Source organism: Panthera uncia, chromosome D2 (assembly GCF_023721935.1).
Source record: "Panthera uncia isolate 11264 chromosome D2, Puncia_PCG_1.0, whole genome shotgun sequence".
Classification (NCBI taxonomy): Eukaryota; Metazoa; Chordata; class Mammalia; order Carnivora; family Felidae; genus Panthera; species Panthera uncia.
In genome coordinates, this window is record NC_064818.1 from 46,998,298 (window position 1) to 47,018,867 (window position 20,570).

General features: G+C 53.5%; 1 protein-coding gene across 2 annotated transcripts; it reads left to right on the top strand.

Moving 5' to 3' along the window:
- The first annotated feature begins 4,566 nt into the window (after positions 1-4,566).
- CXCL12 (C-X-C motif chemokine ligand 12) lies at positions 4,567-19,610 on the top strand. Of its 2 annotated transcripts, none has more exons than XM_049646373.1 (4): positions 4,567-4,728; positions 8,753-8,870; positions 10,986-11,072; positions 13,740-16,311. In XM_049646373.1, exons 1-4 carry the CDS (start codon positions 4,668-4,670, stop codon positions 13,831-13,833), a joined length of 360 nt encoding a protein of 119 aa, XP_049502330.1. In that variant the 5' UTR covers positions 4,567-4,667; the 3' UTR covers positions 13,834-16,311. The 2 variants fall into 2 exon arrangements, with proteins under 2 accessions (XP_049502330.1, XP_049502331.1); XM_049646374.1 differs by lacking the exon at positions 13,740-16,311 and adding an exon at positions 16,318-19,610 and having other exon boundaries at positions 4,568-4,728.
- Positions 19,611-20,570: the final 960 nt, after the last annotated feature.

Genomic DNA, 20,570 nt, shown 5'->3' on the forward strand with positions numbered 1-20,570 from the left:
ACCCAGGGGTTTGTGGTAGAAGCTGGTGCACATTCCCAATTCTAGCCACTGCTGGATCTCCAGATGCTGGGACCAGTCTGCCTAGAGGCAAGGGTAACAGAAGAGAGGGGTGGGGCTGGAAACAGCAGAATTAATCTAGACGTGACTCCAGTGATATTGGTGATGGGTGCAGGCAGAATTGGGTGGGTATGTGAGAGCCAGTGTGGCTGCTGAGAGCACAGACATGAACCCTCAGAGCCCTTGGGTCTGGCTTTTCCTAGAACACTAGCTCTACTCGTCCAGTGCTCCTGGAGGATGTCCCAGAAAATATTACCCCTGTTTTAGGAGTGTCCATGAGACAGAGTCTTTGGCTTGCTGGATGGGCACATCCACTATGGTAAGCCCTGCCTGCATATGTGGCCCCAAACCAGCCAGGACCCTGCTACAGAGCCCTTCATCCACTCAGCCTCCCTGGGGTCCTTCCCTCTAGGAGGAAACGAGACTCTGGGAAGAGCCTTTGGGATCCAGCTGAGGAAAACATGGCCAGCCTGACAGATGCTAAGCCCTGGCCCTGGGTACAGGACTCCAAGAGGATCCTTAGATGTCTGCCGTGAAAGAGACTCACATCCCTGTGCAGACTCCCATGGCCTTGCTGTTGTTCCAGAAGCCAGAAATGCTGGTCCAGAGAGTTGTGCCTTTGCCCCTGACCAGCTGTTTCATGTTGGTCAAGGCCTTCAACCACTCTGAGCTTTGGGCTTCGTGTCTTCGAAGCTGAGATCAGTAAGGCTTATTCCGCGAGTTCTGTCTTTGTGAGAACAAAATGTAACAAATTCAGAGAAAGTAAGCTGAAGTCCTATCTTCCTGAGGGCTTTCTCACACTTGGTAAATTCCAATCCCAACCTTGAGAGTTAGCGTACCTATTCCACAGACGCCAGCATCCAGGCTCTGAAGATTTGTCCTTCTCCCTGGGCCTCTTGGTTCCCAGGGTAGGGCACCTACTTGTGAACCCCAATGTGAGGTGTCAAAGGTGGGAGAACCGAGGTGGGGGCGGGGTGTAGCACATACAGCCGTCTTCTGGTTGTGGCCCTCCAGGTCTACACTAGAAGCTGGGAGAAAGAAGACTCATTGGTTGGGATGGGAAAGCCATGGGTGCCCAGAGCAAGCAGGGGCAGGATCTCAAACATCCCCACACCCTGCCTAGGACCTGAGCGCTCCTGGTTGAGGATTCTCTAGCCTCTCCTGGATGGCAAAGGTGAGAGAGATGTCATACCCTCCTTGTGTGATTTTGTTTTACCACTTTGGGGCCAAATGGTTTGTTTTAAGGGAGAGGGGGGTAGTATTAAATAATACCCCCCAAAATGCTCTGTATTTAGGCAGCGTTTCCAAACTTCAGGTCCTTTTGTATCACCGTCTGGATTTGTGCTGTGTCTCCAACCCCCTATACTATTGCATACTACGTTGGTTTAAATTTACTTGCTTTTTAAAAATGAAACCATATCTTTTAAAAAAATGAAATCCATCTTGAACAATATCTGAAATGTCTGCTTTAATGTGCTAGCTATAACTTTTGTCTTGCTACTTCTAAAAGCAAATATATAAATCCGTATGTTTTTACAAATAATGTTTTCAGAGTACCACCTAAAGTCATCTGATCGTTTACACACTGGAAACCAACGATTTGGTGCAAACCCTCCACCTTGTACTAAGGTCCTTCCCTGAAAGGCCAACCGTTGAACTCTGAAGGAATGAACAATCCAGGCCGAGGGGCGGAGGGCCGTGGGCAGGCACCTGAACTGGTCACTGGGGTCTAGGGATCGTCACGGCATAATTAGGCCAGGGAGTTGCACCTCAACAGCCAGACCCCTGCCTGCCTCCCACCTTGAACTCCACATGACTGTGGTGTTTCTGAAGAGCAGCGACTCGGAGTGTTGAGTGGGGAGAGATCTGGAAGATCTCACAGGGAGGGGGAGCTGGCTTTGGGCCCTGCTGGAAAATGGAGTTCCCTGGCAGAGAAAGAAAAGTGGAGCCTTATAACTGGAGGCAGCGGCATAAACAGAGGACACAAGAGAAAAAGTGATGGGCCCTGCTGTCTTGAATTTGGGAGGACCCCCCCCCCCACCATGGCTGAACACGGAACTCAGGGGAAAAGGCACAGTCTAGTAGCCCCTGGCCTCCAACAGCATTGGCAGGGAACATTTTAAAATTCAAATAGATTGCCAACTGAAAACCTGGAGATTTTACCTAAAATGCAGATTCTTGGTGTCTCTATTTAAAATCCTAACTCGCTCCCCTTCCCTCTGCTCCATTTTCCCATAGCATCTAAGTAAGAACCTTCTATAGAATATGTGCTTAATTACTTATGTTTTGTGCAGTTTTCTTCTCCCCTCCATCCCCTCTCCCCCTGGGGATGTACCCGGACTGGAGGTTGGGGTTTTTGTTTTTATTTTGTTTTGCTTCCTTTACTAAAGTACTTCAAATACTTATCCAGTGTCTGGCACATAGTAGGCATTCAAGAAGTATTTTAATAAATTGATAAAGAAAGTGGCCGGTTCTAATGTGTCCCACACTAATGTCTATCCTGGGGTCGGGGGACAGGGGCAGGGCCAGGCAGGAGGCCTCGGTTTTCCTTTGTCCCAGCCCACGGGAGCCCCTCCGGTGACTGGCTTGGCTGCGGGGACAAAACCATATTTGAGGCAAAAAAAAGAAGCAAACGAGAAACTGGAATTTGCTTTAGCAGGTGGGCTCCACGCGGCTCCCGGCAGGCTCTGAGTTCCAGGCTCCAAGTCATGCCAACTCCCGCCTTCTCTATTTTCCACGCAACACTTTAGTTTCCCCTCGCTGAGCAGGGATCAGGGGAGAGCCTGAGCTTTGGTCAACCCGGACCTGGGGGTGGGGTAGGGGTGGGGGTGGGAGGTGCCAGGGTGAAGCGGGGGTGGGATGGAGAGGATGTTGGAGACTTCTCCACCAGAGGGCGCCGGAGCTCAGCCGGCGCGCTCTTTCTCCTCCCGCAGCCAGCCAAGGCTCACCAGTTCCGCGATTACCCGCCCGGCTCTCCTGAAAAGAAGTGGGGTCCCAGGAATGCCTGAGGACTGGCTTGCCCACTGGAATGTTAGTTCCTTAAGGGCAGGGACCAAGCCACTGCGTTTCCCGGCTCTACGCCCAGTGTCCAGCAGTGGGCTCGGCTTGGAGTGAATGAATGAATAAATGTTAAGTTCACGGTGCATCTAATCGGGCGTGAAAGTAGTTTCGGAAAGACACTCATCCTCACCACCGGAGTCCAGGAGTTCTTGCAACTTCCTGCTGACTGCGGCCCTTGGCCGGAGCTGCTGAGCCCAGGCCCCGCCGGCCCCTGCCCATGCCCCCGTGGCCCTGACTACCTGACTGCCGAGGGAGACAGACCTGTCCCCGCCACAGCTCCTGGGATGCGTGCGAGGATAGAATCCACTCCAAGGTCTAGCCATGCCAGTAAGCGGGAGGTGGCTGGAGCGTCCTGTGGTCACTAATGAAGTCCCAAATTGTGCTCCTCTCACCCCTGCGCCGCCTGCCTGCACCCCTCCCTGCTAGGCTAGGGCGGTTTCAAGGTTGGGGCGCGGCCTGCCAGGAGTTCAGACACCACCCAGGGACGACTCTGTGGGTGTCGTTTTCTGGACCAGAAAGGCCCACGCCAGGAGTACTGCCCTGGGGTAGAAGGGAAAGGGGGAAAGGGGAGTTCTCACAACACTTTGGGTCAACACTTTGGGTCGCGCAGGGCATTCTTTGGGAGAGGGAGAAAATGCAGAAGCTTAAACAATTATTCTAGCTTCCATTTATTGAGTACTATGTGCCAGACTCAAGGGTGAGCACTTCACACCTGAGTGAGGAGTGCCAATCATTTCCCCCAGTTACACTGTGATCAGCCCATTTCACAGTTGAGAGAACAGAGGACAGAGAGCTAAGTCAGTTCACGTTTGCTTAGAATTCACGTTGAATTCACGCAGCCGGCAGGGCAGACTATTTTGCTGCCGCGGCGCATCATTCTATTTTAGAGTCGCAATTTGACAAGTGAGGAAACTGAGGCTTGGCTACCAATGATGGCGTTGGCTTGAGATGGCAGTCGCACGGACTGCCCAGACTGGTCTCCTTCCCTTAGGCCTAGTTTGCGGGGGGCCCAGCGCAACGCGAGCCTGGCCCGGTGGTCACCTCGAGCTTCTAGACTCCGAAAACGGGGCGCTCTTGGCTACCTCCGGCCTCGGCACACATCGACTCGTTTGGTTCTCTTTGGTCCCCCTTCAGTTCCCGCCTCTGGGACTCCATCTCTCCACCTGCTCAGTGGGCACAATAACCAACGTTTAGCCGAGCCTCCCTGCGCGGCTGCGTTCCTCGCTGCAGGTCGAGCCCTACGGAGCAGGGCCCAGCGGAGAGGAGAAGGTCAGAGGCCCAGGCACACCGCAGCCCCTGGAGCATCCCGGGCGCGGAGAGGGCGGGAGGGGACGGGACTGGCGGCGGTGTGGGAGGGGGACGAGCGCCGGAGCCCCCCGCGGCCTCCCGGCGGCAGCTCCAGGCCCGCCCCTCACCGCGCGCCCCGCCCCGCCCCGCCCCGCTCTCGCCTCTAAAGTGCCCGGCGCGCGCCTCCCGCCGCCGCACTTTCACTCTCCGCCGCCGCGTTCGCTCCGAGTCCCGCCTGCGTCCGCCCGCCGTCCGCCGGTGCCATGGATGCCAAGGTCGTCGCCGTGCTGGCCCTCGTGCTGGCTGCGCTCTGCCTCAGCGACGGTGAGTGCGCTCGGCTCCTCTGCCCACGCCCGCCCCGCCCCGCGCTAACCCAGCTCGCGCCGCCTGGCACCGGGGAGGTCGAGGCAGGCCCCCTTCGCGGGGCGCGCCGCCCGAAGCCCCGAGCGTAGCAGCCACCACCCGCCCTGAAGCTTCGCGCTCCGCATCTGGGCTCGGGGTCCCGAACGGTGGGCGGCCGCCAGACCCGAGCGGCTGCCCGGGGTCGGACCGGACAGGATAACTGGCTGGGAGCGCGCCGGGGGGTTGGGGAGTGGAGTGGGGTCGGGAGCCTTCGGCGTCGGGCTCTGTCCCCCCTCATCCCACCCCTCACCCCCACCCAGCCAGTGTCGTCCAGCGCGCGACTCGGTGTCTCCAAGCAGAGGGACTCCGAGGCCCCGCTGCGCCGGGTGCTGGAGAGGCGTGTGCGAGAGAGCGCGTCGCGAAGCGGGTCTCGCATCGCGACGCGCTCGTGGTGGCGGTGCGGTCGGGTGCTGCTGCGCGGCGTCCCCTTTAGGCAAGGCTGGGCCTCTCTCTGCACCCACCCTAGCTCGGTTTCGCGGGCGAGCCAAACAGAGCAGCTGTCGGGTTTGCGCCACCCGCGCGGTCGCGCTTCTGCACAGCTCCGCGGTCCGCAACGACGCGGCTAACCCGGGCGCGCGTCCAGCCGCTGCTTCCTTGGCCTCTTCCCGGGGTCACCGAAGAGAGGCCCAGGGGCCGCCGGGGTCGCTCGTGCCCCTCCCCTGTCCCCCAAACACACCTGCAGACAGGCGCCTTTGTCACCGGCCAAGCCATCGCTCTTCCCTCAGAATGAGCGCTGCAACAAAGTTCAATCGCCAAGGCCTTAGGCCACTGGGAAAGGTGGTGTCCTGTTTCACTGGGAGAGGGAGAGAGCTTTTTTTTCTTTTCTTCTGAAGCTTAAGAGAAACCTCGCTGTCCTGTCACAGGACACCACTGCTGCAAAACAAAATAAACTGTTGGCTTGAAACACACGAAACAAGCCGTGTTAGTCAGGCCACGCTGTCCTTTCTTGGCTGCGAAGTTGCCAACAAAGCCTGCACAGGCTTGAAGGACACTTGGTGTGTTCCGTGGGGCAGCTGCGGGGCCTGAGCGCCTGCAGCCCTAGGCTGGGCTCCAGCCGCTGACCCTTTGCATCGTCCCAGGCAGTGGCCTGGGAGCCTGTGTGGGTAAGGTGGGCATGACTGCAGCCTCCAGGCAAGAGGACCAGGGCTAACAGGAGTTCATAGCTGACTGCCTGGAAAGTGTTCTTTAAACGTGTGGCAAGTTGCTGGACAGAGCTGCAGAGGGACTGGATGGAAGGCAATTTAGATTTTACCTCCTAAGCCGAAAGAAAAAGTATGTGAGGCTGAGTCTCCTTGCGAAGCCCTGGGTCGTGGGAGATACTCTGGCTTGAGCATTAACAATTTGAGTGTCTGGTGAGAGTGGAGGTGTCATTCTGTGCCTCTCAGGGAAATGGTGCTTCCCCAAGCTGTCGCACTCCCCCGGGGAGCTGCAGAAAGGACAGGAATGCAGGGACCCAGGTGTAGCTGGCCTGGAAGGAGCACAGAGGGAGCAGGGGCCCCCACTGACAGACTCATCTTGGCCCTGGGAAGGGTTGGTTGTTTGTCCCTCTGAGTTGCCCTCTTAGCAGCCAAGTGGCCAGATCAGGGTCTCGGGCTCTAGGTCTGTCTGGTTCTCCTTGCATGTATAGGCTTGAATGTACCTCTTGACCTCCTGGAGCCTGTGGACCTATACCGACTTCAGAACTGCACTTGGAGATACCCTTGTTCAGGGTCAGGCTCACTCTCCTGCCCTCCCTCCACCTGACTTCAGCCAAGCAGCTGGGCCCCTAGATGCCCTGGACTTCCAGGGGTTATATGCATCCAGGCCAGGCTCCATTCTGAGGCCCGGTTGGAGAGGCTGGCCAGGGCTCCTGTCTCTGCATTGGAGTGGAAGATTCTCTTGGAACTGCTCCTGAACAGAGCCAAGTTCACCGGGTCCCAAGCCGGTAACATCTAGGCCAATCAGGTGTCAGGCCTATACGCAGAGTCACATCCAAACCAGTTGGAAAAGTTAGTAATGTTGACAAAAAGCTGGAGGAGAGGACCCCAGGTGAGTTCTCTAGTAAGAGCCCTGGGCGCTCTGTCCCTTTAAAAAACCTATTGAAATTCCCCACTTGATAGGCAGGCAACTGGGTCCTGGGAGCAGGAATAAGAATTGCCTTTGAAGGAAATGGATAATCCCAGGGGGGAAAAGGGGGGAAAGGAGAGAAGAGAAAGCCTGTGTTTTGAGCTCTGATTCAGCTCTGATTTCTGGCCTGATCTCCACTACTTGGTTAGTGGAGCCAGAAAAGCTTCCCAGACATGGGAGAGCAGCAGCCCCCACCAGCAGCCCCCCACCGGCTGAAGCACTCACACTGTGTCCCTTTCAGCCTGCTGCACTGGGGTTGGGACCCTTCCTGTGTCACCACCCAGCCCCAGTTCCCCAGTCCCTAGCCAGCTCAGGAGGACACATGAACATTCCAGGGAGACTGGAGACAGGACACTCAGAGGGGGAGACTTCGGCTTCTCCTTTACCCAGACCACCTAGCCCCCAGCCCCGGGATGGCTTTCCCAGGCGATCTGGTTACAGGGCAGCATGCGCAGTATGGTAGCATGTGCTACACTCAGCATCTACCACAGGGATTGGGTGTAGTTGCTGAAAGCCAGGCGCCAGCAGTGACTTTCTGGAGTCAGTTCGGGTATACATTTGAAGGCTGCTCCAGGGACCCTTCCAGGGCCCTGAGTCACTGAGCACCCTGAAGTCAGGCTTTCTCCTTACTCGAGTTTAAGGATTCGACTTTGATCCTAGGGGGCCGGGTGGTCTGCTTTTCCCCTGACTTGGCTAAATAGGCTGCTGTTTGCAGGCCATGCCATCTCTCAACTGAACACAGCTTCTGGAAAAATTAAGTCCTTTACAAGGTGTCCTGCAGCTTCCCCAGGTCTCTTGCCCCAAAATGCAGAACTTCAGAACCACCGGGAGGCCTCTAGGAGCTCTGTAAACAGGGAAACTTTTTTTTTTTTTTTCAATCTCTGGACTAAATATTGTCAGACATACATTTAATCCCTGATGAAAGGATCCACAAATTCAAATAATTTGGGGTATTAAGTAGGGCTTGGATAAAATCTGCAGAAAAGAAAAAAAAAAACCCACAAAGATCCCAGCCCCCCAGGGCTTGCAATTCTAGACTTAGAGGGTGAGTAGTGGGTTCTGCAGGAGCCCTTTGCTTATTTAAACTAATGAGTGTCAATTATGGCATTTTGCAAATTGGTGAATTGGCAAACAAAGAGGTAATACAACCCAGGAGGCTGGAGCATCCCTGCACAATGAAAGCCACTTTTGACTCCAGTCCTGATAATCTCCCTGCCCTTCAGGGGAGTGCCTGGGAGAAGGTGGACCCTTGGCCTGCCCTCTAGGGACTCCCAGGTAGGAAGCCTGCCAGGATTCTTTTGTGGTTGCCTGGGTTTAAGATGTATGTGAGGAGAGAAGATTGCAGGTGGGGGGAGGGCAACATTCCCAGGGGAACCGCTGCTTCTGGAGCCTTCTGCTTCCCCCTCCTCCTTCCCTGAGGGAGAGGAGGGGGAGGGGGGTGGGGGTGGGGGGAGGCTTTTCTAGTTGGCCCTGGAAGAGTTTATTTTGCAAAGAATAACTGGGAACCCCAGTACCTTGGACTGAAATAGTTGTCTCCTGGGATTAATATATTTTAAGACACCGAGCAGGGGGCTTCTTTTAATTCCCCTGCCCCCTAGGATCCAGCTCTCTGAAGGTCCATTTGCCCTCTGGCCCTATGGAGGCTCGGGCCTTCGCCCACCCAGAGCTCACTGTGCTGCCCAAGAGGTCTTAGCAAGGATGCACCCGTGACCCGTCCCATAGCTCTGGATCCTGACATCATTCCACCACCTTAACCCTTGGCCGCAGACACATCCACACATATATCCCCAAGGTCTGGCAGGATCATAACAAACTGCGTTGCTTCCATCACCTCTTCTAGGGAAACCGGTCAGCCTGAGCTACAGATGTCCTTGCCGATTCTTCGAGAGCCACGTTGCCAGAGCCAACGTCAAGCATCTCAAAATCCTCAACACTCCGAACTGTGCCCTTCAGATCGTGTAAGTCTCAACATCATCTTCCAGGAGTGTTGCCTCTAATGGGCATAGTAGCACCTAGCTCAAAACTTGTAAATGCTGGAGAGCTGACACGTGCTGAGCCACCAGCCTTGAACTTGGCATAATTAGAGGCAGCTGTGATCACCACCAGGCCTGTGAGTAAGCTACCAGGCAGGAGTTTCAAAAGCCACTCTTACCCTTGGCACCCCGCTGTGCCCCTAAAGGTTCTTGTTTCTTTTTTCCAAGTTTCCTCCTTTAGCACAGGAAATGGCAGTACAGTTGGGTGCCTCCAGACTAGAGAAACACGGGCTTCACCAGAGTTTCCTCTGAAGTCCAGTAAATTAGCCAGCCCTTTGCTAGGAACAGCTGTCTGTCCTGGCAGTTTCCAGGCTTTGGTGATCTAAATCCATCCTTTATCACACAGCAAAATCTCACGAGACCCAAATTCAGGCCAAGCCTCTAACCATTGGGTGAAACTCAACATTCTCAGCTCACTTAACGGCGTTTTCTCCAACACAACCCAGGAATTTTTGCTTTGCTGGCGTTGAGTGCAGCTGTTGATATTTGATTTCATTCATGTGCGGAACGAGGCAGACTGAAGTTACACCTATACAACACACAAAAATTGCTCGCCTGGGCTGCAGGAGGCGGGGCGAGGTTCCGGAGAAGAGAGCCGCTCTCGCCATTCATTGCTTGGCCCTCGGGCGCTCAGACGCACCTATGCTTGCACACAGCGCCTTGTGGTCATGTGGCTAGACGCCGAGGTGCTGAGGCTCAGGGTCTCTCGTGGGGAGCTCACCTCCCGGAAAGCCCCAGTGCTGAGAACGGTGAGGGGGCACAGCAGTTGGAATGAAAGCTGCAACTGCCAGAAGGCTTTTCCACCCGATACCAACTGTTTTTAAGTTTGATTTTGTCTCTTTTTGCTAGCCTTTGCTGCCTCGGACGTGTTTGTCATTTCCAGGATGTTTTAGACCCACTAGAAGATGGATGTTTTTTTCACTTACTTTCTTAAAATCAATACTGCCTCCCCTTTGAGAAGTGTTGTATCAGACATTGAATTTAGCGCCATAGACCTGCTTTGCGGTTCAGATTACACAGGTCCACCTGCTAGGAATGCACCTTGAAGTTGAAGAAGCCAGACATGATTCGCTGGTCTGGGCAAACACAGGATTAATTCATAAGCAGTGGCAGCCAAATTTAAACTCCTTGCTCTGAACCGCACTCTTCCTCCGCGTATGTCAGTCACTTAACAGGCAGGCTGCGTGACTCCCGGCGGTGTCCCCAAGCCACTGTGCTGGCCTTAGTTGTCCACACAGAGCCGTGTGTGGCTGGGCAGGGAGTCCTCAGGCTGCTTGAGATGGCCTGGTACCCAGGGCTTTAGGGAGGGGGACCTGGAGAGGGAAGTGTGAGTGGGGCAGAGACCTGGGAGGAAGATGCCCTTTGAATTTGTAAAAAAACAAATGTGACCGTGGAACATTGAGGGAACTTGTAAACCCTCTCTGGAAACCATTTTCTGGCAAACTACCTGCACCGTCCCTCCCTCACTGTCCTGTCGCCTCTCTTCCCCAGACTACCGCAGTACCTCCTTGCAGGCCTCCTACCTCCAGGCTTACTCTTAAGTCTGTCCACCACGTACTTTCAAGATGATCATTCCAAATAAGAATCTGCCTTTATCGCTTTCCAATGTAAGCCCCCACGATCTTACAGAGAAAGTCCCACTCTTTTGCCCTTTACACCTGGCCACCCGCTCCTTCCTCCACATCCTCTAAGCAGGTGCCCCTTTGGTGCCTTTGCTCTTGCTTTTCTCTCCCCCTTGATTGCACTTGCCCAGCTCCCTCTCCTCCTTCAAAGGCCAACTCAGATGTTCCCTGTGGTGCATTCTCCCTGGACTCCCCTGGAAAGCCTCTTCTCACCTTCCCCTAACTCTGCGGCAGGACTTGCCACAATGCTAGGAACGTGTCCCCGGCACACCCTGAGTTCCTCCCAAACCCGAGCCCGCCGAGTGGGACACGTGGCACCGGGGAGGGCCCTGACGCGGGTGTCAGAGGAGCGGGTGCCCAGATCCCAGCGGCGCCTTCTCCGTTCAGCCACACACTGTCGCCTCTTCTGTTTTGGCAGGGCGAGGCTGAAGAACAACAATAGACAAGTGTGCATTGACCCGAAATTGAAGTGGATTCAGGAATACCTGGAGAAAGCTTTAAACAAGTAAGCACAACAGCCAAAAAGGACTTTCCGGTAGACCCACTTGAGGAAAGCTAAGACCCGTGTGGCAGATGGAAGGGCAAGGTTGGGGGAGGAAGGCCTGCATGGGGGGGACCAGGCGTGCCTTGGGGGTAGCGCACTGACCTGGGAACAGGCTTGAGGTCGGCCCGGCACGTAGACACCCGCATTTATAGCCTATGGTACGATACCGCAGCTTATGTCCACCCGAGCCCCATACCCTTGCGCACTGGCTGTTCTGTAACTGGGGTTTTTCTAAGAAATTCTATTGTACCAGCAGCATTTCCCCGCTGTCGGTTCTCTCGTAATCCTCATAATCACGTCATTCCCATTATCTTTTTTTTAATCAATGATGACTTCACGATCTGTATTTGGTTTGCTGTGGAGCTTTTCTTCCTTTGCCCCTGGGGCATCTGGGCACAGTCAGGTGACAGGCCAAGCATGGAGCTCAGAAAAGCGTCCTTCCTCCAGACTCAGAGGAAGACCGTGGGCGGCTCCCGCAGTGGGTGCCCGTCTTAGAATGACAGCCCAAGGTGACCCTCTGATACTGACCGGTGCTAGGCCACGGCCACCACCTCCACCCTCTCCTTCCAGCTCAGTGGTCGGATCTGTAGGCTCCATGTAGAGGCTACTGTCGCTGGGGACTGTGCTCAGAAACCCTGTCCCGGTCATTCCCAGGCCTCTCCCTGCCTCCAGCAGCATGCTTTTATCTTGCTCTGCTTCCCGTTTCTGTACATGCTCAGTGGGAGGAGAGGGATTGCTGGGGCCCCCGCCCTGCAGCCCTCTCCTCTCTTCACCCTCCCCTCCTGCTCAGGCCCTCTGTGAGAATCTTCTCTGGCCTCTGCCTCCAGAGCGGGGCCGGCCCTCTCCGGGGGTGGGTGGGAGATCCTGTCTCCGCCTTCCCTGAAAGGCAGGTCTTTGCAGAGTCCGATGCAATTTTCAATCTGAACTTGTTTCGAGGAATTTGGTTCTGTGATTGCCTCCGAAGCTTATATATGCCACGGAGGCTCTGTACACCCTGAGGTGTCTGAAATCCGAAGCGGAAAAACAAATGAATAAATGAGCCTCTTGCCACTAACCCCTCCTCCTGAAACCGCAGCATGGTTTCAGGCTCCAGTCAGAAATGTTGGCAAGGTGACATTTCCATGGTAAATGTGATCCACAGATGGGCCTAGTGGTATTTGTAACTTTCTGCAAGGCATTTTTTATATATTTTTTGTGCACATTTTTTTATGTTTCTTTAGAAAACAATTGTATTTCAGAATATATTTATAGTCGAACAATTCGTATATTTGAAAGTGGAGCCATATGAACGTCAGTAGGTTACCTTTCTCTATTATCTTAAACTACTGGCAATTTGTAAAGAAATACATATGATCTATAAATGTGATTGCAGCTTTTTAATGTTTAGCCACAGTGTATTTTTTCACTTGTACTAAAATTGTATCCAATGTGACATTATATGCACTAGCAATAAAAATGCTAATTGTTTCATGGCATCAGCCTCCTACTGGATGTGGGAATTTCTTTACCTGAAATAAAATCCATTAGTGGTTAGACACGGGGCTCTGATACCTTTCTGGAGTTTATGAAGATAAGGTGGCCTGCTGGTCAGGTGCCTTGAATCCCTCTTGCCAAGTTCACATGTGAGCACGGGCCTGGCTCAGGAGCAAATGAGAGCTGCAACTCAAGTTTTTGAGCCTTTTGTTTTTTTTCTTTCTTTCTTTCTTTTTAAACCCAATGGAAACAACAGTGCTAGTTTTCTGAAGAATAATATTTGACTCACTAATTCCTCTTCCCCTTCCTCCTCTTCCTCGGTTCTCCTAACACCCCCACGTAATCTCCAGAGACTCGACTCTCATAATATCCAGCTTTCACATTCTCCCATGTAAAAATCCCATAATTCCAGGCCATGGTTAATAGAAAGCCTGCCCAGGAGCAGGTGGCCTTACCCCATAAATCATTAAATACCATTCAGCTTGAATCATTTTAATGTGACAGTCATGAGCCAGTTGTTCTAATCAAATTCTGCTAACCAGCTCTCTCCCTTGCTCTCCAGAACAATCCCAGTCATTCCCTGGGGGACGTCCCCCAAGCATCCAGAAAGGAGAAAGTGGCATCAGGCTGCCTTCTTTCTCCTCTCCTGGATGGCCATCTGAATGTTGGGTCTCTAACCTCCAAAGCATGATTCAGTTTGAAGCGCAGGGTTTTTTTTTAGCTCGAGCAGAGAGTTTAGCTCTGCACTGAGAAGGAAGGAAGGCTGAGTAGATGGGATTGAGGTGAGTTAGAAGGCCAAGTCCAACCTGGCCCTGGACTTCACACCCTTCACAGCCTATCAGATGTGAGTGCCTTTCCGGGTTGGAAACCTCAGGCCATAGCTGGAACCAGGGCCAGGTTGGCAGGTTGGCCATGGCGATAGCCAGGTCACAGATGTTCTGGAAGGCTGGCCAATATTTCTCTTGGAGTCAGGGGGAAAATGTCTGCTTTATTTTAAGGAAGTACTGGTGGGCCGTGCTTTGCCCGGGGGCCTCCAGGCCTAAGACAGAAGACAGGGTTGAGACTGATCCCCAGGCCAGCGTGAAATAGTGTGCAGACTGAGACAGACCCCGGTCCCTTTCAACGTCATTAATGGTTCTACTGATTTTATCTAAGGGGGCGCAGAGAAGAAAAAATGGGGAAAAGAGAAAAGATAGGAAAAAAGAAGCGACAGAAGAAGAGAAAGGCTGCCCAGAAAAGGAAAAACTAGTTCTCTGCCACTTCGAGATGGACCGCAGTGCGCGCTGCTCTTGTCTCTCCGGCGCTTTGTAAATTTGCTCTAACCCTCCTCCAGGGCACACGCCTTGCCTTCCGTGCAGGTGCTCAGACCTTCCTCGGAGGAGCGGCGCTCCTCTGGCCACACTGGCTCCCGTGTTTAGGCGCTTTTTAAGGCCCTTCCTGGTCTGCTAAGTTATGAAGAAAGTAGTTGTGCCGAGACTGGGGTTGTGGTCTGGGATGAGGACACTATGCTCAGGACTGTCTCGAGCGGCCCGGGGTCTCCGGCCTTGCCCTGGGCCGCTGAACCCCCACCCGGCCCTCCACTCCCTCTCCCAGAAGGGCCGGCTCACCGGCACACCGGCTCACACACTCACAGCGTGCCTTCCTGCTGAGGCCAGAGTGCAGGCCCGGCCCGCACAGGGCCATCTACTAGCACAGCAGCGGCACCTCGGCCAGCGAGGGCCTTCTGCCCTCCCCTTGACCATGGCGGGTGCTGCCCGGCACAGCCTTCGTGGGGCCCAGCTAGCTATGGCCGTGCCTTTTACAGGTGGTAACTGACTCTTTCCCAAGGGGCCCTCCACCCCTCTGCCACCTGGGGTGGGACTTCTCCAGCACCCCCGTCCTAGGCCTGGGGCTGTGAGAGCGACTTTACCCCCGAGCAGGGCTGGTTTCCGGACACCAAGGGGGTAGCAGCTCCGCATTCCCCGGGAGCAGCTGTGGAAAATACTTCTCAGGGAGCCTCTTGTCCGGGCAGTTCACTTTATAGATTCTTTAAACGGGTCCCCGATGTGGAGGAACTGTGTGAAGGGCCTGTCCCCACCCACCTGCTGGGACAGTCTCGGTGACCTTGTGCGATTAGGTTCCGGGACACAGCTGCCTCAGTCCTCACTCATGGGAAATATGTGCTTAAAGTGAACATGGTGCTCTAGAAAGCTCTAGAACTTTCCTCATACCACCCACAGATTTATGTCTAAGATTTTTGCCAAGTCTCTCTAATCTGGACCGGAAGGAGGGGGATCACATGGGAGAGCAAAGCCCAGATTTCAGTAGTACTTCGAAAAAGGACACCTCGAATGTCTGGACTGTGCTCCCCATCCTCCTGTCCCATGTAAACACTCCCCCTGCACCCCAGGCCCCTGGTCATGATTCAGTCTGTGGATCCAGAAAGATGAAGTGGTTGGAGCACTGGACAGATGGAATCAGGAGAAGAAAACCCAAGGCGCCCTCCTGTTAGACTCACCTGGAACACTGTGTCCCCTCACGCTTTAGCGTCCTCTGGGATGGCAGCACAGAACCTTGTGGCCATTCCTTTTCCCCATCAGGGAAGTGTCCTGCTAGGGTGCTGCAGCCCAAGTCCTTTTATTCCCCATCCCTCTCCCTTTTATGTGGCTGACTCTCCAGCCTGCACCCCTCTTGCCAGCCCTGGGGATGGCAGGCCTGCTCCGGGGTGTCCGGGATGCCCTCCCGCTCCCCACCTGCCCTGCCTCCTAAGGCGTCAGGATGTTTGCTGGTCTGCCCAGGGCAGCAGGCCTGGGCTGGGGCACCTGCGCTGGGGTAGTCCTACCTTTCCTAAACCGCTCAGGAGCCGGTCAGGCCCGCGCCCCATGCTCTCTGTTCCTCATACAGCGGGAACGGCACGTCTCTGTGCCTCGAGAGGGGCAGTGGGTCCCTTCTGAAGACCACAGGGGGCTGTTTGCCATCTAGCAATGGTGGGTCAAGCTATTGCTGTCCTGAGACGACAGACTGCTCCTTGCAGTGCTCAGCAAGACAGCGCCTTCCACTCCTGCTGGGGGAGCTGGGACTGTGGGGACTAAGACGGTTGGCCCCACATTCCGAAAAGCAAACACGCTCCATTTCTGTCCTCCTGTGACCTCACTGGCCCTGGGCCCTTGCTGTATCTGACAAGCTGATGTAGCGCCAGCCCCGCTGAAGATGGGGGGGTGGGGGGGCTGTGGAAGAGTAGAGCCGGACTCCGTTCTGTTTTGGGTTGAAGCAAGTGAACGGTGCCAGCACCGTCCTGGGGCCAGTCGGGGTGGGGTGGGGGTGAGGAGGTAGATGGAGGTGGTCGGTGGTACCCTGGATGGCCAGGCAGCCTGCTCCGGGCCTGGTGCAGGACCGGGCCACACTGAGGTAAGGGGTTGTCAGCCCTCCATCCACGCTGGGGCTAAGGCAGTGCGCCCTGCCCTGTTGCGTGACCACCGTGCCTCGCCGTCCGTCTGCGTGCCCTTGTTCGTCTGCCGTACCCTGTGCTGGCTGCGCCCGACTTTCCTCTCCGCTTCCCATCTTCCATCCATCCCTCCGCTTCAGCCCTGGCTGCCTCTCTCGCCACCCTCCCCCTTCCCAGGGCCTCGGAAAGGAGGCACACGGCCGCGATTTGGAAGTCAGGAGTGGGGGCCCTGCTGCAGCAGGGCTCGGCGTCTTAGGCTTGCTGCCTGGCCTCCGCCTTAACGGTGTCTCCCTCTGTTCTTGTTAACAGGAGGTTCAAGATGTGAGAGGCGCAGGTTGGGTCAGACGCCTGAGGAAACCTTACAGTAGGAGCCCAGGTCTGAAACCAGTGTTAGGAAGAGCCCGCAGCAGCTTTGCTGCACCCAGGCAGGGCCCGGTACATTTCCGAGGGCTTTGTTTTGCACAGTTTGCCTTTACTATCACCATTTGATTATGTAGCAAAATATATGGTGTTTATTCTCCATTTAGTTTGATTATCCAGTGTCGCTGGTGACAGATAGGAACTTAGACTGAGGCCGTTATTTTACTTGCTTTGTTATAATATCTTTCCCGTGGAGCCCCTCACCCAGCTGGAGGTTCCTGAGTTTTGTATCTCTCTGAGCTGTGCAGGCTGAGACCCCAGATCATCCTGTTGTGGGACGGAGAGCCCCTGGGACGTATCAGAACCAGGGCAGACCCTAGTGAAGGCTGCCCCGTGCATGGGTGGGGGGGGCTGCAAGGTCAAGTTTAGAGAGTCAGACGGGAGCTTCACCCTTCCTCGGAGTGAGAGCTGGGGCCTTCCCCACTGGTGAGCATCGCAGGGCTTCCCCAAGCTGAGGCAGGCAGGAGGATGAGGCCAGGGCAGGGAGAGATGCACCCCTCATCCTGAGCTCTTCCCTACATCCCATCATGCTGTTGTCATTCTCTGTCTCATCCATCATCATGTATCTCCAAGACTGTCTCCATCGCCCTGGAAAAAGACTGTCTCAAGACCAAAGCTTTCATTTAAACTGGGCACCAAGAAGCAAATCAAAATGTGTCTCGTGTCACCCGGTGCTGCAAACACTGTGCACATCTGTGTCTCATTTGGAATATTGTCCGTTGTCCAATCCTGTGTTCTTGTTCAAAGCCAACATCCTCGGGGCACGTACTGTCCACCCCTTGGATGCAAAGGCTCAGGGTAAGGAGAGGTCTTTTGACCAGGTTTCTGATTAGGGGTGTGATCCTCTTGGGGGGACAACCTGGGTTTTCCCACTGATCACAAACCCAAGATGGATCCACAGAGCCCAAGGGAATTCGGTGTGCAGCAGAGTTGACCCATGAGGAGGCCAGGCCTTTATGCTCCTACAGTTGGTATCTCAGAGCCACAGGGAGTTTTTGCTCCATTGCCTCAAGCACGTGATTGTTTTGGCGAGAACGTGAAAAGAATCCTCAACCCTTTTTTTTGGTTTTTGAAAAGCTGATCCGTGAAATAATGAGTCCTGGACGTGAAGATTCCTTCCCAACTAAAATCTAACCTCCCCTTTTTCCCCACTTGGCAATCCCAGCATCCACCACCTTGTACAGTGGCGTCTGGACTTCTCCACTGCTGTTACCTTGTGCTTCCAGAACGTCCATCTTGGCTTTCACTCTTAGACAAGGGGATATTTGGGAAAGTAGGTTAAAACCCTGACGTGTAGGGTGTTTTCCTTTACCGAGACCAGTTTGTAGAGTTGCATTAAACAGTTTAAGTGCAGCAGGTAGGCACTTGAGGAGTTTTTTTGCTTATTGTGTCGTTTCACATTTCATCTTACTAATACTTTGCTTTTGGTTCAGTGTCCCAGCAAACATTTTAAATTAACAAAATGGAAGAAAAGCAGGGCAAAACAAGGAAATGTATCAGTTGAGAGGACCCTGTAAACAACATGCAGAAAGTATATTCTAACAAAATAATCTGGAATTGTAGGTGTTTTTAGATTTAATAATCTTTGTGTTATCGGTAACATGTTAATATTTGCGTAAATATTCCTTTATATCGGATCTTCGTGGTAGAAAGCCAATCCCTCTGCCAAACGAAAATTGGTATCTTCAAATAGCAATATTATATTGAATAAATAGAGCACAGGGACCTTTATTAGTTAGAAGTACAGAACTGGTTTCAAAACTGTCTTTAGAAATTAACCTGACACTACAGGGCTCCTGAATTACATGTGAAATGATTGCTTTTCAGTGGGATAGGCTTTTTCTAAGTCATCCAAGATATTTAAAACTCTCATGGAAAATGTGGAGCCATCTTCTCCTGGAATCCCTGAACCAGAGCCATTAAATCTCTTACTCCAAGAAAATAAACGTGGCCCTGAATCTTGACTACAGTTAAAGGGCCCTGAATCTTGACTACAGTTAAAGAATTGTTTGTTTCTCCCCAACAGGGGGGAAAATAGGTAAGAGTAGAAACTTCTAGGAAAATTATCTGCCTAACAATTACTCTACTTGCAATCTGCTTCTAAGTGGAGGCTGCCCAACTAAAGCAAATGTGCATTTAAATAGTCTATTTGCAAAGGAAAAGGCTCGCCCATCCCCTTTTGCTTTAAAAACAAGTCTAGTGCATCAGTTGATTAGGGGTCACCCAGCTGTTCCTCCTCGTCCAGTGCTGCTCTACCTGACCTTCCCTTGGGCTCTGTGTAACCTCTAAGGTCATGCTCCCTTGCCAGCCTTTGCATCAGGACCTGGGCAGCTGTGGGGCCGGGGTGGGGACCGGGACCCCCAGAAGTGCTGTGTGTTTATATCTGAATCTGCGCCCTGTGTTGTTTGCACTGTTCTTTGTCCAGCCCCGCCAGGTGCTGAGACCCCAGCGAGGTGGCTCAGGAGTAGGGGAGCAGGTGGGGGGGCCCTCTGCCGGTGGGCCTGTCCTCCAGAGAAAGGAGGTTCAGCTTTGAGCAGACGGCCTGAATAGCCAAAGGTTGCAGTTCCCCCTGTGTGAAGACCAGAGAACTTCTAAGCTTTTTCACTGGATCCGATTTGACCTTCCTTTTCTGACTGCTGCCTGATGTTATGGCATGGGCTCCCCACTGGGAGCTCATCACCACCCCAGACCCCGGGCGGGCAGGCAGGCAGGCAGTGTTCCCTTCTGCAACTGGATAGGAATTGTGGGGTCCCTGTACACATCTTCCCTGTACCTATCTTCCCTGACCCATTCCCAGGGAGCCCTGTCCCCGGGAAATGCTCCCTGGAAACCTTCAAATCCCCTCAGCAGACCATTGACATTGCTTGCCAAGTTGAAAAAAATACCACCCGGGAAACTTGTTAGTCTGCAACCTCGCTGGATTCTCAGTCTCTGAGCAGTGATGGGTTCAGTGTTAAATGTGATAAATACTGTATTTTGTGTTGTTTAAATTACATCTCCCAGATAATGTGAAAATGGTCCAGGAGAAGGCAGCTTCCTGTATGCAGTGTGCTTTTTTTTTTTTTTTTTATAACAAATAACAACTCCTTCTGAGAAACAACAATTTCTACTTTGAAGTCATATCAATGAAAAGATGTATATGCACTTACAATTTTTCTAATAAAGACATGTATTCAAATGTAGCGGCCAACAGTTTGGAATTAGTGTTGCCATTTGGAGTTTTCCAGACTTGGTTTTTCTTCCTCAAACCCAACACAGAGGGGTTGTGTAATCCTAGCTGCACTGGTTAGTGGAAAACAGGCCATTGTAATCACGCTAATCATAAGTAAGAATTCTGCGGGCATGCTGGCCTCCGCTGGTCAACTGATCCTTAGTGGGGGGTGGGGAAAAACACTCCGTTTTCTCTGAATGCCCTTGGTTTTGCTGGAATCCCTTCCCACAGGCAAGCCAGTCCTCTACTCCAGAAGAGATGGTTTCCTGCAAGGGCCCTCATATTTGCCTGTCAGCTGGGGGAAGGAAGCCTCCACTTTGTACTTCCCACGTCTAGTGGAAGACAAGAGCAGCCCATCCCTAAAGGCGCTGCCAAGGACCCAGAACCCTGCGTTATTTTCTGTCCTGCCCTGGGGCCCTTCCTGGAAGCTTACTGAATCTCTCCATGGCTGCCTGCCAGCACTGTCCATGATACTGTGACTAGACGGTGAGCCGGATAGGGTTCTGTCCCCACAGAGGTCAGCCTTGCACACTTTCTCTTACGTTCTTTCTCGTCTACGGCCAACCACACTGGCAAAGAAGAGCCAGCGCAAAAGCCCCAAATGTCCTCTAGGTCCTCTTGCCCATTGGCCCAGACATGACCACGTTATCTCTGTGCTTGGAACCGCTCGGTTATTTATAGGGTGAACGTGATACGGTTGCTCAGTTGCAGGTGGACTGGAGGAAGAAAGAAGGATTCGAGGAGCCCACGGCAAGAGGCAGCATGGCGTCCTGGGCCGAGCGTGGGTTTGCAGATTTGCAGAGCAGCGCTGGAACCCTAGGCTCTCTGCTCACTCTGTGACTTGAGACACATCACGTGTCCCTGAGTCGCAGCCCCGCAGCTGTAACCCCAGAAGCTTAGTATCCCCAGGAGCTGTGCAGACTAGACATTA

Bases quoted from the DNA above. Each gene is read 5' to 3' on its own strand.
- CXCL12 (XM_049646373.1), top strand. From the start codon at position 4,668: ATGGATGCCAAGGTCGTCGCCGTGCTGGCCCTCGTGCTGGCTGCGCTC. The intron at 4,729-8,752 runs GTGAGTGCGCTC...CACCTCTTCTAG, and splicing joins TGCGCTCTGCCTCAGCGACG to GGAAACCGGTCAGCCTGAGC. The intron at 8,871-10,985 runs GTAAGTCTCAAC...CTGTTTTGGCAG, and splicing joins AACTGTGCCCTTCAGATCGT to GGCGAGGCTGAAGAACAACA.